The following is a 19,451-nucleotide window of genomic DNA, read 5'->3' as shown; positions in this document are numbered from 1 at the left end:
AAAAGCTCAATTCAATACAATCAATTAATTTTAAATACAATTTCATCTGATTAATTAAAAAAACACTTAAATTTCAACTAAAACTAGAACAAAATAAAACTTAAAATTATCACAGCCAGGTAAATAAACAAAAAAAATAAACATAAGGCCAACTTTTTTAGAAACTCATTTTGTGCTTCTTTGAATTCTAACAGAGAAAATATAACTACAAAAAGTTTTTTAAAAACATTTTAAATGTACTGTTATTCTTTTCATTATGAGAACATGAGTTACTGTAATCAATGAAGAAAATATTTATAAATTTCAAGGCAATTTAGGACTGGCGAAAAAAAATTTTCTTCCATTATATTTCTTATTTCTGATTCAATAATTGAATAAGTTCAACATAGGAAAATTATATTTAATTATTGAACAATGTTAGTTAATTAATACCAAACTATTTGAGTACTTCAAATTTAAGAGATCCAAATTAAATTATCATCATTTTTCCTTTAAGATTATTTTATCAAATTTTGTATATTTTTTGCTAGTAAATAATAAAATCTATTTTATTTATAGAAAACTTTAGTAAAGGTTCATGAAAATTTTACTATTGAATTAAAAAAAAATCTGTATTAAAAGTATTCCTTTCAAAATTAAATGACATGTCTAAGTAATTTTTTTTCATTTATTAGAAATAAGCACTTTGGTTTGCCAGAAATTAAAACAAGGGCGATAACGTTCAATAGTAGAAAGCAATTAAATATTTCCAAATACTTTACACCACAAAGGGAAAGGTAGGTTGCGGGTAAAATCCGTAAAGTTTATGTGTTTAAAGTTAAAAACAGTAGTACAACGATAAAAATTTATGTTAACTTTAAAAAAAAAATTTTTTGTCTATAGTTCTTTTCAATAAGAAATATACATATTTAGTGAATATTATCGTTCTACTACTATTTTTAAGCCTTAAAACACACACTTTTACGGATTTTACCCGCAACCTACCTTTCCCTTTGTATTTTTGTTTTTCATGCATACAACTTTCTTTTTGTAATCTCCTTTTATTTTAACTCAAAGCTCAAAGTCATTATGTGTGTGTGTGTAGCCATAGTTTCTTAGTGTTTGGACATAAGTAATCATGGATCTCAAAGTCATTATAGCAAACGTCAGACTAACAATCCAGCTTGACTTCTTGTAAAGTATCTTCGCTACTAAAACCAAGCATTTAACTATGATAAAATATGCATCTAATAAATCCATTGCAACATAATTTTCAAATTTATATATTTTGAGTAGATTTCTCCTTTTTCCTCTTATGTTTTCCTTTCTTCATGAGACTGGAATAGATAGATTCACCGTCGGATTTTACAGTTACTTCTTTCAGAATCTCCTGATTATCAGAATAGCATTATTTAAGATTTATATAAAATCGCTTTTTAAAAACAAGTCTTCAATAAAAACCTTTTAATTCTTAGATTTATTCATCATTAACTTTTGGATATTAGATATAAGAAGACGACCTTTTAAAGTTTGACCTGATCTAATTCTTAACCGAGACAAAGTAATCTATGTTTGAATTTGATTATAATCCCTTTAGAAAAGAAAAATGATCTTTGTCTGTGTCTGTCGGTCTGTGTTTTCCCAAGGATCTTGCAAACCGCTGAACCGATATGGTTAACTTTTACAGGGTAGCTTCTCATATGTCCTTGGAAAATTTTCTTTTACTCTTTTTTAACTAAAATGAAATATTGGGAGTCGAATTCAACCTTATACCATCTAAAGTGTCCTCACTTTTGAGTAGGTAGAAAGTTAAACTTAATTTTTTAGTAAATTATGCAATTCTTTCCTTCATAAGATCTTCTTCTCCGCTTGAACAAGTACTCAGTGTGTCTGGAGACTTTTTAGTAAAAACAGGTGATCCTAGCGGGGTCTCAAATTCATCACCTGATGGATCTTTACCAGCAGCTTCCGATTCTTCGGTTATGGTGTCATAGATAGGTTCATTTTTAGCCAACGGGGCTGTCACAGAACCCGCAGACTTGACTCCTGTTCTAGTATTTAGAAGCATGCTGGAATCATCCGGGGAGGCTGAACCGCTGCTGCCGCGTGAAGATGGTGGCGGTTTTGGCGGCGGAGCCGTTGGTCGGTTAGGTTTCGAGGTGGCGATACTGACTGGTCGCCTCTGGCGGGTCAGTGAAGCCGGCGCATTTGCGTCCTTCTTAGAATCTAAACTGTCATCGCTGCTGGAAGGCTTTGGAGGTCTTGTTGTTGTGCCAGAACTTGAACCTGATTCCCATATTGAGGACGCTGTTTGAGCTGAGGTGCGTTGTTGTGCTGAAGAACTAAATGGTTGATACTTGGGCTTGCTTTTAATTGTAATATCGTCAATTTTCGATGAGCTTGCAGGTTGTGTTGTAGTTGAGCTGACTGATTTGCTGTTAATTGCATCTGGTGAACGTAGTGGCTTTGCCGGAGGCGGTTTCGGCGCCTGCCGTTTAGTACTTGGACTGCCTTGGCGTGGGGCGGTGTTCTTGTTGAGGCTGTTTGTGTTGGATTCTCCGCGTTGAGGTACTGGTGGAGGTTGTGGCCGGTCTGGTGATAACCTGGAATCTTCCTGTGACCTGGACACTGGGACTAGATGAAGGCGGGCTGTATCAACCTCTGACTGCAGCACAGGACTGGATATTTCCAGGTTTCGCAGGCTGCTGCGGTCAATTTTTCCGGCTCGGGAAGTTTTTCGTGACAGCGATTCAGTTTCGTCCTTTGATTTTTTCTGGCCTGACATGGATGGTGTACGCTTGACATTGGAGATCAACTTGGAGAGTGTTGATTTGTCTGCCTGTTTTGTTGGGGACTGGCCGCCAAGATCGCATTCTTCTACCTGACAGGGAGCCGGGGCTGACTGGGTTGACCAGATTGGGGTTATTATAGCCTCGCTGTACCTGGCAGGATCTGGAGGCGGGCTCGTGGGTACCTCCTTAGGACCTGGCGCCTGTGGTCCTGTTGGCTGGTGGATTATTGGAGGATTGTTTGGACTAGTTGGACTTGGTAGGGTGATAGGATCACAGAAAACTGCCCGACGTCCCCTTTCTTTTGGAGGCTTAAAAGGATCTGATTCTTTTTCTTTTCCAGATAATATTGAAGATTGAGAAACTCCTGTTGAAGGCGCTCTTGCTATCAGAGAGGCGGCTGTGGGTGTGGCTGTCTGTAATATTGGGCGGCTAATAATTGGCTTTTCTTTGCCGCCAATACTGCTGGCTACCCCACTGCTTGCCTGGCTTGCCAATGAAAGATCACTTGCACTTTCAACTCCAAGTAGAGATGATTCTCTCTCAGGACTTTTTACAGATTTATCTTTTTCATCAACTTTTGATTTGTCAGCTTTTTTGTCCTTGATTGCACTTTTGCCTGTCACAGATTTTTCTGGTGGTGCCTTCTGCTTTTCAGTGGACTCAACCAGGGGTAGTTGGACACCCAAAGGCTTTTCCTCAGATTTTGGCTTATCACCATCCATTACCGACCACAATGAGTGTTTAACAACTGGTTTAGTATCAGCAACTGTAGTTTTAACATCTGCTACAGTTGCGCTGTTTTGAGTAAATGGCGATAAGGTCAATGTTGTCACTGGTTTTGTCGTTGATGGACATGTTGTTGACTTAGCCGAAGTTGTTGACAAAGTGGTAGATGTATTTGATGATGATGGTGGTGAATTAGCTAATGGCGGCTTAGATGCAACTGTAACAGTCGGCTTGGCTGTTATAACTGGCTTTGGAGCAGTTACCTCTGGTTTACCAGTTGATGACGACAATGATGATGGCTCTGATTTATTTACAGTTGATGAGGATGATAAAGGCAATGTAGATTTGTTTGAAGATGTTGAAAAGTTTGTTTCAACAGCAAAGTCTGGCTTCTTGAAGGTAAGATCTTTGTTGGCACCTCCAGTTGCAGATCTATAACTAGCATGTCTGTTCAGGTAAGAACTTGGATTACGGTACCACATTTCCTTATTGCTATTTACATTCTTAATGCTTCCTGCACTTGAACTTTCAGGTATCTTTTTTTCAGCAACTGGCGGCAGGATAGCCGTTGCCGGTGGCTGGCTGAAGCTTGAACTGTGGGGGAAAGCCAGTTTTGGATTGTTAACATCAGGCGCAGGAATGGCGGGGGTTTCTATCATGGTGACCACTGGTGAGCTATTCTTCCTGTCTGAACCTGGCTGGGCTGATGCCTGGGCAGGTACACTAACCAGAGACATGGAGGCTGGCAGCGTACACGACTTGGCCTTGCCTTCGGTAATCTTGCTTGGGGATGTCATTGTGGCTTGAGGTGACTTGGGTTTGCTGGCGTCAGGTGAATCAGGGGATGACTGATGCTGATGTAGGGATAGAATAGGGTCCAGATGTTCAACTGGGGAATGCTCGGAATCTTGATGTAGCCGTGGTTCAATTCTAACTTCATACCTGGATGAATCCATGCTGTGCTTTTTAATTGGTTTGCACAGCTGACTTGGAATAGAGCTGCTGATTGACTTGAATATTCTCGATGCTTGTGACTTTCTTGATGTTGAATCAGTGTTGTTTTCACTAAATTCAGAGCCTGTGTCATCCCCAGCGCCACTTCCGCTTCCAGGTTTCTTGTACCGAATACCTCTCAGGTTTCCAAATATATTTGATGAAAACATGCCAGTAATCTTAGATTCACTTGTACTTTGAGCCGTTGGGATGCTATCCGAGGTAGGATCACCAATTTCAGATACTTGAGTTTTAGATCGTGGCAGCAGGACATGAGTAGGACTTGATGCAGCGCTGTGTCCTGTCTCAAGTGAAACAGGTCCTGATATATCTTTAGCGTCAAGATTAAGTCTGGACGGAGGTCTGCTGGTCCGGTGTCGTTCAATCTTAAAGAATCCACCTTCCTCACCTCCCGTGCTGCCGTGGCTCTTAGCAAGCCTAAGCTTTCCTCTATTGAGATAAAACAGACAGAAGGCAATGATAAGAATAGGTAAGATTCCAAAAAATATAATATAGAAAACATTGGACATGACTGAATCATCCGTAGGCCTACTGGCGGGGCCGCTATCAATACTGCCACCAGATCCTGGCTCCATGCAGTAGGGGGGCTCCCACCCAACATCACAGTGACAATGTCCCATGCTGTTGCACACCCCGTGGCCGTGACAGTTCTCAGGACAGGATTGTGGCCCAACTTTAAGACTAGCAACTGGCATACATTTCTGGTTGACACACAAGCTGTCAGGGCCGCACATTGCTCCTTCAGGCGCCAACCCAGGATCAACTTCTTCCAATCCAAGGTCAACCAGGGCCGTCCGGCAGGGGATAATTCTTCCGCCGCTGTTGATAAAACTATGCGAAAGAATAGCCACGGATTCCATGCCAAACTCCAGCCGTTCATTGAGATGTGAACAGTGCAACATGCCACAGTGCACGTCCTGTTCAGTGCAGGGTATGTAGGAGTCGTTTAGTCTGTTGTAACCACAGTTTCCGTGACGAGTGCCACGACTGTTGTGCTCGTAACATTGGTTGTCGGATTTCTTTCCTGAAAAAAAAAACACAATATTAGCTTCTTGTTTTAAAAGTAGATAATTCTCTTCAACATGCATACATTGTAGTTCAGTCCGTATGTCTGTAACGGATAGTTCTGATTGTAATCTATGCATGATAATTCTGTTTAACAATAACATCCTTATCACAGATACATTTATATTTTCTTGATTAAAAAGACAAATAAAATAGCTGTGTTAAATGTAAAATATAAAATAAGAGGATCATATTTTGGGAGATGCTTTATCTAAGGCTTTTTATATAGCTTGCTGTTTATAATAATATACAAAATACATACAACTTACTGAGTTATACACTTATCAAAACAAATACGGGTGTCAAAATTTTTAATTAAGACTTCTTTTATTTTAATAACTTTATTTTAATCGGGGGGAAGGGTACATTGGAATTAAAAATAAGATGGTTCCCAAAGTTTTAAAAACACGGTCCCTTATTTTTTAACTTAAAGACTTTAGGGACTTTTTATCAAACTCTACGGGTTTTACAAAAAATCAGTGTCAACTTTTTACCAATAAGGGGGGGGGGGGGGGTTTAATGCAACCATCTCGTAATCAGTGAGCAAATGGCACTTAGAATTCGAATTTTCATCTACAATTTTGCATGAGTAATCCTTGGTAGATCTATTTTCCCTAAATCGAACAAAAAGTTGGAAAAGTAACATAATACTCTTTTCTACTCCAAAACGCTATCAAACGGTTCTAGACGGTAGCTGTTGGTACTAGAAGTTTTAAAATTGTTTATTGCTATCATTTAACATGAATTAAACCAAAAATATGTTTTAAAAAGTTGATTCCTACGTAATTGATGATGGATTTACCCTGAAAACAGGCAAAAAACAGCTGAACAGCTGAGCCGCTAGCCGTTACTTTTCCAACTTTTTGTTCGATTTAGGGAAAATAGACCTACCAAGGATTACTCATGCAAAAGTTCAGATCGAAATTCGAATTCTAAGTGTCATTTGCTCACTGATTACGAGATGGTTGCATTAAACCCCCCCCCCCGTTTTTAATCTATAATTTAACATTCATTGTTTCATAACTATTTAAAAGATCTAATCCTATTAAATGAGGAAAAAACTAAGAGCGTCACGAAATATTGTATCCGTAAATGCGGTCAATACTATTATAAATTCTGACACCCTTTTTAGAAAAATAACAAGGATGACAACATCCATAAGTAGCGAAGCACAAAAAATCGTAAATGGGAATACGTATAGGTAGATTTAAAAGGTTTTTACTAAAATCAAGAATAGATTTATTGGAAAAAATAAACATGAAACCTTGTTTTATTTTGTATGATGACGATGGTCAAAGTAAATTATATTAAAGATGCTCATAACAATGGGAAAAACTATTTTGATACTGATATTCCATAAAAGTTTGAAAATTGGATCAAAATAGACAAAGATATGGGGAAATATATAAAACATATAAAAATAGCCAAAAACCTGATAAAAGGCAGTCTGGCCGCCATGGTTGTTTACTTAAAACGACAAAAAAATTAATTTTTAAATCCTTAACTTAAAAAATTGGGAAAATCGGACCATATATACTGAAGATATGGAAAAAGTGTTAAATATATCAAAAATAGCCTAAAACCTGCCAAAAAGGCAGTCTGGCCGTCATGGTTATTTTCTTTAAAAGACAGGAAATTTAATTTTGATATCTATAACTGAAAAAATTTTGAAAATCGGAATATAAACACTGAAGATATGGAGAAAAATGTTAAAAATATAAAAAAAAACAGCCTAAAACCTGCTAAAAAGGCAGTCCGGCTATCATGGTTGTTTTCTTTAAAAGACGGGAAATTTAATTTTGATATCTATAACTGAAAAAATTTTGAAAATTGGACCATAAACACTGAAGATATGGAGAAAAATGTGAAAAATATAAAAATAGCCTAAAACCTGCTAAAAAGGCAGTCTGGCCTTCATGGTTGTTTCTTTAAACGACGGGAAATTAGATTTTGATATCTGTAACTGAAAAAATTTTAAAATCGGACCACAAACACTGGAGATATGGAGAAAAATGTGAAAAATATAAAAATAGCCTAAAACCTGCTAAAAATCGGTCCGACCGCCAATGATGTTTTAAAGTTAATTGTGCTCCTTAATGGTGGGAATGTTGTCAAAAAATTTCAGCATTCTATCTTTTATAGGAGCTGAGTAAATCCCATTTCCCCCATAGCGTTACGGACTGACTGACGGACTGACTGACTGACGGACGGACGGACAAAGTGAATTATAGAGTAGCTTCGCTACTAAAAACAATACTCTTGACTGTAAATGTTAAAATGCAACAAGGAAATGGACTTTGAATGCAATAACTAATTTTAAAACATAATTACATCTTCTTAAAATAAGTTCAACATTAAATATCAAGAAACCAATTAATAGGTTACTTATAAAACCTAGGTAATTAATTTACTGGTGATATAAATATACCTAATATATATATGTATATATTTTTAAGCTTAGCAAAGACAGAATTGTTAAAAAATTTCTAGCGATGATTTATTTGAACTCTATTGTCCTGTCACAATAATTTAAAGTTTTCTTTGGTTTTATATGGCCAAATTTTTAATTCTACAAGAAAATATTCACGCAACCTTAAAACTATACCTATTTATTTTCATGGATTTTATTTGTACAATGTATTTCAAGTTATTACCGGGGATTTTTAAAACTTTTTATAAGGGATAAGACAATGGACGATAATCTGATGAACATCCCAAATAAAAAATTACATTGAAATTATTGGTTGAAATGTAGAATCAACCAATCAAAATAAATCAAAAATACCCAAACTAGCAAAGAAATAACGTTTTAATAAAACTGTTGTAATTTCAGTTCCATTGTTCCCTCCCTCACTGAATTATTCTATACTTCCGTTTGTTCCCTCTGAAAACCCATAATTTTATAACATATATAAATCTGTTCAGTTCTTCCCAAACATCTCGTAATTTAAATTACCACAAATCTCCGAATAAGTGTCTCTTACTCCGTGAGAAAAGATAGCTAGCTCATAAATGATGCATGGACAGTTTGCTTGTTTTCTTTACTTTAAGTGTGGCCAGCATACATGAAGTACTTTTCAGCTCCTCAGTTGCGCTAGGTGGCCCATCTCCTCGGTTTAAGCGGTTGGCACCTCCTTTTTATAGAGTAGCTCATCATAACGAGGACAAAAGTTGGGTTTCACTTGGGTTGCGAAAACCCAACTAATGCATGTATTGTACTGACCAGCTATTATATTTTTTTTTATCTTTAAGCGAAGCTGTACTATATAGCTATAGGTTCAAGTACTTTCGTCGGATCATGGAAAGAAAAATAAGAAGCGGGTTCCGTCGTATTTTCACTGTAGCTTTTGTTGGGTTATTTTAGGGTTATAATGATGGCCCCGCAGGGTTAGAGCCCCCCGCAGGTGCTTGAAAAGGGAAAAAAGATACTGTAAAAATATACTCTACATGACTTAAAGAGTACCTTCGCTATTGCAAAAAAAAATTTGGTTAAAGTCCCTTTCGTGGCAACGCCTCTTGAGCGTTTCATCGTATTTTCACAGTAGCTTATACCCTATTTCTAGCCCCTGAGAGCCAATTGCCTAACCATGCGGGGCAATTACCTATCCCAACTTAACCTAAAATAACCTATCAAAAAGCTACCGTGCAAATGCGATGAAACGCCCCTAAAGAGGCGTTGTCACAAAAGGGACTATACCCATAAATTGTATACCTGAAGGACCCCAGAGTAGTCTGCACTGATCAGAATGAGTTCTACATGTTCCCTGGTAGCAAAACGACTGTCCAACTTTGCAGGGTATACCGTCAACCTAAATTAATGAAAAGATTTTTATTTACACGAATACTGAAGAAAAAGGCCCTACTTAAAAAAATACCGGACATTTTGTCAACATAAAATTAAAAAGCAGATATATTTATAAGGATAGTCTATTTAATAAGAGGCGATCCAAAATCTTGGGGATTTAATTTAAAGGAGGGATAAATTAGTATTTCATATGAATATAGGAGTAATTTCCCTCCCAAAAGTAGCTCAAAACCTGACAAGGACTTATATCAAATAGCATATCTGGGCAAAGAATAAAAATCTTTTATTTCACACATTCATAAATGTGTTATTATATTGAGTTTTGTGCCATAAAAAAGTCATACACTACATCATTCATAAGCCAGAAAAAAAGGAAAAATGTATAGAACTTAAATATATATAGGGCAGATTACAAAGAAGGGAGAAGCTGTCTGAAGAAAAAAATATTCTGACATATATTTTTATATAATCAATATGATATTACTATTTTACTAGACATACATATTTAGCTGTCATTATAATTTTATTTCATGTGAATAAGTCTTCATTTGTCCTGTTCTTTATATGATAAGAATTTATTTTCCTATCCCTGGCAATTTCTTTAGGCCCATGTGATTTTGTGGTAAAATCACATTAACAGTCAGTGATCTAAATACCCCCTCCCACAAACATCTAAATACTTTTTAACTAGGCTGTTAGGTATTATAACATTAGAAAGAATATTCGGTGAGGGTTAATTTGGGGCCTGATTTTGTACAGTATATTTTTTTCAACATAGGTTTATCTAGAGTTTTTGCAAATGTTTTCTTACTGAAAAGTTCAAATATAAGAGATTCTTAAACCCAAAAATTAATTAAATGCAGTATTTGTAGTGGTTCTTTGCCCTAGTTCTTTCAAGTTAAACCTCAGTCTAGTGGTGTTAATCTTAAGGTTAACATAGGAGGGGGGGGGGGGGGGGATATTGGATGTAGACAGTAATCTAAAGACATTTTGTAGATTTTTTGCCGAGTGCAAATCTAATAAATAACAAGATTGCACTTAACAAGAAAAGGACGAAAACGAAAAAAAAGTAGCGAAGTTTTCTAACATTGATTTTGTTGGATTATGAAGCATTTTTCTTAGTATTTACTTTGTTTGAAAGCAAAAATATTATGCCAACCGTGTTTTAGTTATAGCAGACACTGTTCTTTATTATTCTTTTTTTTGTAGAGTAGCTCCGCACATAAAAAATTGCAAAATCTAATTCAAAAGAAGAATTTATTTACAACTCTCAATCTTCGATAGGTTGAATGAAATGTTTGTATATTTAATAGATTTTTTTAGTACACTTCACCTGGTTTTATAGACTGTTGACCAAAGATAAGAAAAAAATATTTTAAGGCCCTAAGAGGACATATTATTTTCTAGAAGCTTAGAACCGGTTTGTATTTAGAAGAAATAAATCGTATTGAGGACCGCAATTCTATATTTAAATGCAAAGAATACGTCAAATAAAATATTTCAAAAAGCATACCGAATTGGAAAACTTGAATTATTCATTGCATATGTTGTCCAAGGGGGACCTTGCACGAACGAGAGTCTCTAGGCACCTTCCAGAATTAATATAAAGTATTTTTTTCTGTGAAAATACTAGGTTTCTGTTTGATAATGTTACATTAACGACAAAAGGTTCTACACAATTTTATGAGCAAAAGATTATTTTTAATAAAACTTTTTCCTACTTTTAGTAGGTATGTAATTTTCTATTAGATGTATTAAGAAATAATAAAAACACCAACCTTAAATATATCTGATGGACAGAATTCTGATTTTCCAGTGCAGAATTCTGGGAGGTCACACTCATGTTCTGCCAGCCTACAGATCTCTCCAGGTAGCTTCGGCTTGCAGGTATTCAGGTCACAGCATTTACCTAAACAAGAAAAGGAATGTTCTCATGAAAGATGTTAAGGACTAACTGCAAACATAAAAAATCCCTAGGGTAAAGCGGGGCGAACTCTGTGTTTTTTTTTTGGTTTTTTGAACCTGCAAATCGTAAAAATTATTTTTTTTAAATGGGACCAAGACCAGTAGAAAGATCTCGGAAAAGTCGATCAGGTCCTAAAAAGACGTAAACATAGGACTTTGGGAAGTTTGTCAAAATTGATCTCTAAAACGGCACCGACTTCGCCCCAACTTGAGGCGAAGTCGTTAGGGCATTTTCAAGCTTCGAAAAATCGATGACGTATTGATTTTATTACAGCATGCCCTAAAGGTAAAAGTTGCTAAATGTAATAAAGAGTATGCACAAAAAAATTTATTAAGATAGGTCAATTTTTTCTACCAAAAAAATAATTTTTCCGAAGTACGCGAACTTTGACTTTTTTTTCGAAATTTTTTTTGATAAAAAACATAAAAATACTACTAGAAAAAATAACTTTTTATGAATTTTAAGGCCTGATCCTTAAAATTCAGGCAATTTTGAATAGATTTGACCAAAAAAAAATTAGTTCTATTATCAAAATTTCCTTAAAAAATCAAGTTGAAAAAAAGAAAAGTTTGGCAAAATCTGTGGTCGATTTTCCAGCTTCAAAAAACCTATGACATATTGATTTAATTACAGCATGCCCTAAAGGTTAAAGTTGCTAAATGTAATAAAGAGCATTCACAAAAAAAATTTATGAAGATCGGACAATTTTTTCTACAAAAAAAATAAATTTTTTCAAAGTACGAGAAAGGGGGATGTGGAAAATAACCATTTGGGCAGGGGGGGGGGGTTTACTCGAGAACCCTTAGAGCTAGAGGGAGCTAATTTTGGATATAAGCTTCTATGGGGCCAAAGTTACTTTTAAAATTATCGTCGACCCCCCACCCCCCCCCCAAATTTTTTTTTTTTGGGGGGGGCGGGTGGATTATACTATAGGATGTTTCTCATAAACGACTTGAGATCAATGGAGCAAACCTTGGGATACAAGTTTTGTAGGCCTATATTTGATTTTAGAATTATCGTTGACCACCCACCCACCCCAAAACCCCTAATTTGGGGGGGGGGGCGGGTGAATTATACTATAGGGTGTTTCTCATAAACGACTTGAGATAAATGGAGCAAACCTTAGGATACAAGTTTTGTAGGCCTATATTTGATTTTAGAATTTTCGTTGACCACCCGCCCACCCCAAAACCCCTAATTTGGAGGGGGGGGGGGGGGGGGGGCGGGTGAATTATACTATAGGGTGTTTCTCATAAACGACTTGAGATAAATGGAGCAAACCTTAGGATACAAGTTTTGTAGGCCTATATTTGATTTTATAATTATTGTTGACCACCCACTCACCCCCAAACCCCTGATTTTTTTTTGGGGGGGGGCGGGTGGATTATACTATAGGGTGTTTCTCATAAACGACTTGCAGCAATTTTATTTTGGGTGCTACGACCTTAGTTTTAGAGATAATTGGATGAAATCTTTTGGGCTGGGTCACTAATTACCCCAACTATTGGTATCTTTAAAAAAACGGCTGCGAGACCGCCGCTCCCGCCGCCCGCCGCCACCAAAAAATTTTTTTTATTGCATTTCTCGCTGAATTAGGCAATTTGGAATCATTTGAGACCATGTTATTTTTTTCTAACATTTTTCGCCTTACAAGCAACCCTAAGGGGAATTTAGTCATTTTTTTCAAATTCTTGAAAAAAATAACATGGTCTTAAATGATTCCAAATTGCCTAATTCAGCGAGAAATGCAATAAAATTTTTTTTTTTTTGTGGTGGCTGCGGGCGGCGGGAGCGGCGGTCCCGCCGCCGTTTTTTTTAAAAGATACCAATAGTTGGGGTAATTCGGGGGGGGGGGGGGAAATATGGTGACTTGTCACACGACATACCAGCAATTTTATTTTGGGTGCTACGACCTTAGTTTTAGAGATAATTGGATGAAATCTTTTGGGCTGGGTCACTAACTACCCCAACCATGTTATTTTTTTCAAAAATTTTTCGCCTTACAAGCAACCCTGTGGGGGATTTAGTCATTTTTTTCAAATTCTCGAAAAAAATAACATGGTCTCAAATGATTCCAAATTGCCTAATTCAGCGAGAAATGCAATAAAATTTTTTTTTTTTTGTGGCGGCTGTAAACGGCGGCGGGCGGCGGGAGCGGCGGTCCCGCCGCCGTTTTTTTTAAAGATACCAATAGTTGGGGTAATTAGTGACCCAGCCCAAAAGATTTCATCCAATTATCTCTAAAACTAAGGGAGTAGCACCAAAAATAAAAGTCGAAACAAAATTGTAAGTAAAGGGGGGGGGGGAAATGTGGTGACTCTTCACACGACATACCAGCAATTTTATTTTGGGTGCTACGACCTTAGTTTTAGAGATAATTGGATGAAATCTTTTGGGCTGGGTCACTAATTACCCCAACTACTGGTATCTTTAAAAAAAACGGCTGCGTGACCGCCGCCCCCCGCCTTTTACCGCCGCCACCAAAAAAAAAATTTTTATTGCATTTCTCGCCGAATTAGGCAATTTGAAATCATTTGAGACCATGCTATTTTTTTCAAAAATTTTTCGCCTTCCAAGCAACCCTGCGGGGGATTTAGTAATTTTTTTCAAATTCTCAAAAAAAATAACAAGGTCTCAAATGATTCCAAATTGCCTAATTCAGCGAGAAATGCAATAAAATTTTTTTTTTTTGTGGCGGCTGTAAACGGCGGCGGGCGGCGGGAGCGGCGGTCCCGCCGCCGTTTTTTTTAAAGATACCAATAGTTGGGGTAATTAGTGACCCAGCCCAAAAGATTTCATCCAATTATCTCTAAAACTAAGGGAGTAGCACCCAAAATAAAAGTCGAAACAAAATTGTAAGTAAAGGGGGGGGGAAATGTGGTGACTCTTCACACGACATACCAGCAATTTTATTTTGGGTGCTACGACCTTAGTTTTAGAGATAATTGGATGAAATCTTTTGGGCTGGGTCACTAATTACCCCAACTACTGGTATCTTTAAAAAAAACGGCTGCGTGACCGCCGCTCCCGCCGCCCCCCGCCTTTTACCGCCGCCACCAAAAAAAAAATTTTTATTGCATTTCTCGCCGAATTAGGCAATTTGAAATCATTTGAGACCATGCTATTTTTTTCAAAAATTTTTCGCCTTCCAAGCAACCCTGCGGGGGATTTAGTCATTTTTTTCAAATTCTCAAAAAAAATAACAAGGTCTCAAATGATTCCAAATTGCCTAATTTGGCGAGAAATGCAATAAAATTTTTTTTTTGTGGCAGCTGTAAACGGCTGCGGGCGGCGGGAGCGGCGGTCCCGCCGCCGTTTTTTTTAAAAGATACCAATAGTTGGGGTAATTAGTGACCCAGCCCAAAAGATTTCATCCAATTATCTCTAAAACTAAGGGAGTAGCACCCAAAATAAAAGTTGAAACAAAATTGAAAGAAAAGGGGGGGGGGGGGAAATGTGGTGACTTGTCACACGACATACCAGCAATTTTATTTTGGGTGCTACGACCTTAGTTTTAGAGATAATTGGATGAAATCTTTTGGGCTGGGTCACTAATTACCACAACTACTGGTATCTTTTAAAAAAACGGCTGCGTGACCGCCGCCATTTACCGCCGCCACCAAAAAAAAATTTTTTATTGCATTTCTTGCCGAATGAGGCAATTTGGAATCATTTGAGACCATGTTATGTTTTTCAAAAATTTTTCGCCTTACAAGCAACCCTGTGGGGGATTTAGTCATTTTTTTCAAATTCTCGAAAAAAATAACATGCAGAGCGACCACCGCCTTTTTGATATTAATATTGAAAATAACGTACTACAAAAAAATTACAATGAACACAATAACGTACATTTTCTGAAAAAATAACGTACAATAACATACCATAAAACACACACACATATATATATATATATATATTACAACAATGTCTTTCCGTCTGTCTTAAGCTTAAGATCTCAGTAAATGATGAACTGATTGGGATCTACTCTTCAGGGAATTGATATCCTATTATATTATAGTAGTAAGCTTTTTTATTTGTAGGGAAGGATCTCGCTGACCGCTGAACCGATGTGGTCCTCCTTTATATGGAAGCTTCTTATAGGTCCCTAGATGGTTATAGGCTATTACATTTTTATAAAGAGATCGGGTATGGTTTTGTGCTATTTTTCTGCCCTTCATATTCCTTTCAATAACTTAACTGGGTAACTTCTCATAGGTCCCGGGAAGGTTAATAACTATTTTGGGGGAGTACCACCACCCTCCAAAGAGAAATCGCCCCTAGAAAAAAATTACCTCCCCTTAAAGTTTTTAAAACTAAAATTAAAATGGGGCGTCAACCCCTCCCCCCCAAAAAAATCACCCTCCCAAATATTTTTTTTACTTTTTCTTTTATAATCTAAATTAAGCAATTGGGTTTTCCAATTCAATTCCCTTCTCCTCAAGTGCCCCCCCCCTCCGCCTCTAGAAGCCTCTAGAGGCGTAGCCGTTAGTATATATAGAAAGAAGTATACTAATCCAAGGTTGCCCAACCTTTACTATTTGGAGGGGGTATAAAAAAACTCCCCTTAATTACCTCCCCTAAGAAAATTTACCCCAATTTAATCATGTTAAAAGTACCTACCTCATAATGAAGTTTTTATTCATCTATTTATGTACGATTAAATCTTCCAGCAGCTTTGCCCCTAGCCTATAGGGGCGTCACCCAAAGAGGTATTTGAAAGTCCCCCTCTTATAGGTATAAAATTGTTCGTTCGTAATTTGTAAAAACAAAACAAGGATGACAACATCCATAAAAGCGAAGCACTGAAACGGAAGGACATACGGACATTAACACTTGTATAGTGTCAGAACTGAATAATCAGAATAATAATGTATAAGAGTCGAAGCAAAAATGTGAGTAAATTGAAAAAACTGCTTAATACAGGATAATGTTTATGGACATACTCACATTTTTAGGACTAGGTATAGAGTTTCTTCCCTTATAACATTATACTTGTTGTCCCAGGAATCAATATACCAAAAATCAGAACAATCGGATGAATAGATCATTTGAAATTTTTTTGTTTAAAAAGTAAATCAACATGTTTAGAATGGAGGTAAGTACATACTAGTAACGATTATAGAGTTGCTACGCTTTCTAAATCGTACCTAACTACTAAAGGAATCACCATGCAAAGTTTGAAATCAATATGTTAATTCTAACATGCCTAAATTAACTAAATTAATTATTAGGGTCGGTACAGACCGACCCTAATTGTAGAAAAGCTTCGCTTTTAAAAAGAAAAAAAACGAGTGTTTTTATTTAAAGGGAGTTTCCCCCCCCCCCCCCACTTACCTACTTGTTAAATTTTTTTAAAAATAGAAAATTTTTCTTAGAGGGGGGATTTTTTGTAGGGGGGTTGGGGTTGTCCAAAACCCCAAATAAATAGCCTAAAACCACAACAAGACCAGTAGGTATATTACCTGAATTGTAGAACCCAATCGGTTCAACAATTGCCGAGATCTTAAGCTTAAGACAGACATCGTTCTACTTTGTATTATGAAAGTAGTATCTCATTCCTATGAGTACATTCCTATAGTACATGAAAACACAAAAATCAACTAAAAAATATCTCGCAAACTGATGAACAAATATAATACTCCTTTAAAGTGAAACTTCTCATTTGTCCTGGTAAGGTTTTTAATTAAAGGAATTTTTTTTTAATATTTACTGAAATGTTTGATTGGAGTATTGTTATTTTATGGAAGCTGCACAATGGCGTCATAGATCCCAGGATAAAAGGGGGGGGGGGGGGGCGAGAGTGACACTTTTTGAAACCAAAACTAAAAATCAAAGGAACTCAACTAAAAAAAGAGTTACAGGTCTGACATTTTGCATGGCAGTTGCTTTATAGGGGTACAATATGGAACTGTGAAGAAACGGCGTTGCAACCGCCGAAAACCGCCGAGAAAAGGCAAAAAAATTTCGGCGGGAAACGGCGGTTTTCGGCGGTTGCGCCGCCGTTTCTTCACAGTTCCATATTTTACCCCTATAAAGCAACTGCCATGCAAAATCTCAGACCGGTAACTCATTTTTTAGTTGAGTTCCTTTGTTGACTTTTAGTTTTGGTTTCAAAAAGTGTCGCTTTCACCCCCCCCCCCTTGGGCTGGGTCACGAATTACCCCAACTATTAGTATCTTTTAAAAAAAACGGCGGCGGGACCGCCGCTCCCGCCGCCGTTTACAGCCGCCACAAAAAAAATAATTTTTATTGCATTTCTCGCTGAATTAGGCAATTTGGAATCATTTGAGACCATGTTATTTTTTTCGAGAATTTGAAAAAAAAGACTAAATCCCCCACAGGGTTGCTTGTAAGGCGAAAAATTTTTGAAAAAAATAACATGGTCTCAAATGATTCCAAATTGCCTAATTCAGCGAGAAATGCAATAAAAATTTTTTTTTTGGTGGCGGCGGTAAATGGCGGCGGGCGGCAGGAGCGGCGGTCTCGCAGCCGTTTTTTTTAAAGATTCCAGTAGTTGGGGTAATTAGTGACCCAGCCCAAAAGATTTCATCCAATTATCTCTAAAACTAAGGTCGTAGCACCCAAAATAAAATTGCTGGTATGTCACGTGACGAGAAATGCAAAAAAAAATTTTTTTTTGGTGGCGGCGGTAAAAGGCGGGGGGCGGCGGGAGCGGCGGTCACGCAGCCGTTTTTTTTAAAGATACCAGTAGTTGGGGTAATTAGTGACCCAGCCCAAAAGATTTCATCCAATTATCTCTAAAACTAAGGTCGTAGCACCCAAAATAAAATTGCTGGTATGTCGTGTGAAGAGTCACCACATTTCCCCCCCCCCCCTTTACTTACTAATTACCCCAACTATTGGTATCTTTTAAAAAAAAAAGGCGGCGGGACCGCCGCTCCCGCCGCCCGCAGCCGTTTACAGCTGCCACAAAAAAAAAATTTTATTGCATTTCTCGCCGAATTAGGCAATTTGGAATCATTTGAGACCATGTTATTTTTTCGAGAATTTGAAAAAAATGACTAAATCCCCCGCAGGGTTGCTTGTAAGGCGAAAAATTTAAAAAAAAAAAATAACATGGTCTCAAATGATTCCAAATTGCTAATTCAGCGAGAAATGTAATAAAAAAAAATTTTTTGGTGGCGGCGGTAAATGGCGGCGGGCGGCGGGAGCGGCGGTCTCGCAGCCGTTTTTTAAAGATACCAATAGTTGGGGTAATTAGTGACCCAGCCCAAAAGATTTCATCCAATTATCTCTAAAACTAAGGGAATAGCACCCAAAATAAAATTGCTGCAAGTCGTTTATGAGAAACACCCTATAGTATAATCCACCCGCCCCCCCCCCCAAAAAAAAATTAGGGGTTTGGGGGTGAGTGGGTGGTCAACTATAATTATAAAATCAAATATAGGCCTACAAAACTTGTATCCTAAGGTTTGCTCCATTTATCTCAAGTCGTTTATGAGAAACACCCTATAGTATAATTCACCCCCCCCCCCCCCAAATTAGGGGTTTTGGGGTGGGCGGGTGGTCAACGAAAATTCTAAAATCAAATATAGGCCTACAAAACTTGTATCCTAAGGTTTGCTCCATTTATCTCAAGTCGTTTATGAGAAACACCCTATAGTATAATTCACCCGCCCCCCCCCCCCCCAAATTAGGGGTTTTGGGGTGGGTGGGTGGTCAACGATAATTCTAAAATCAAATATAGGCCTACAAAACTTGTATCCCAAGGTTTGCTCCATTTATCTCAAGTCGTTTATGAGAAACATCCTATAGTATAATCCACCCGTCCCCCCCAAAAAAAAAAATTTTTGGGGGGGGGGTGGGGGGTCGACGATAATTTTAAAAGTAACTTTGGCCCCATAGAAGCTTATATCCAAAATTAGCTCCCTCTAGCTCTAAGGGTTCTCGAGTAAACCCCCCCCCCCTGCCCAAATGGTTATTTTCCACATCCCCCTTTGACTTTTTTTCTCGAAAATTTCACTTTTTTATATAAAATTGAAAAAGTTAGTATAAAAAGTGAAAAAACCGAATTCGCCCCGCTTCACTTTTAGTCGATTTAAGAAAAAACTATACATGCTTTTTTAAAGTTTTAAACGGAAAT

The 19,451-nt window shown here is 37.2% G+C and overlaps 1 protein-coding gene across 1 annotated transcript in view; it reads right to left on the bottom strand.

Annotated features, from left to right (window-relative positions):
- Nucleotides 1–691: 691 nt before the first annotated feature.
- Nucleotides 692–19,451, bottom strand: part of Meltrin (disintegrin and metalloproteinase domain-containing protein meltrin) — a 143,455-nt gene continuing 124,695 nt past the window's right edge. Inside the window, exons 8-12 of the mRNA XM_080174075.1 lie at nt 11,160–11,290; nt 9,289–9,385; nt 1,828–5,535; nt 985–1,371; nt 692–755 (exon numbers count right to left, since the gene is read on the bottom strand). Coding sequence (XP_080030201.1) covers nt 1,259–1,371; nt 1,828–5,535; nt 9,289–9,385; nt 11,160–11,290 — 4,049 coding nt within the window. The 3' untranslated portion in view covers nt 692–755; nt 985–1,258. The remainder of the gene's footprint in view (nt 756–984; nt 1,372–1,827; nt 5,536–9,288; nt 9,386–11,159; nt 11,291–19,451) is intronic.

Source organism: Acartia tonsa, chromosome 10 (genome assembly GCF_053477335.1).
Source record: "Acartia tonsa isolate MP-2025a chromosome 10, ASM5347733v1, whole genome shotgun sequence".
Classification (NCBI taxonomy): Eukaryota; Metazoa; Arthropoda; class Copepoda; order Calanoida; family Acartiidae; genus Acartia; species Acartia tonsa.
This window is presented reverse-complemented; position numbering and strand designations above follow the sequence as displayed.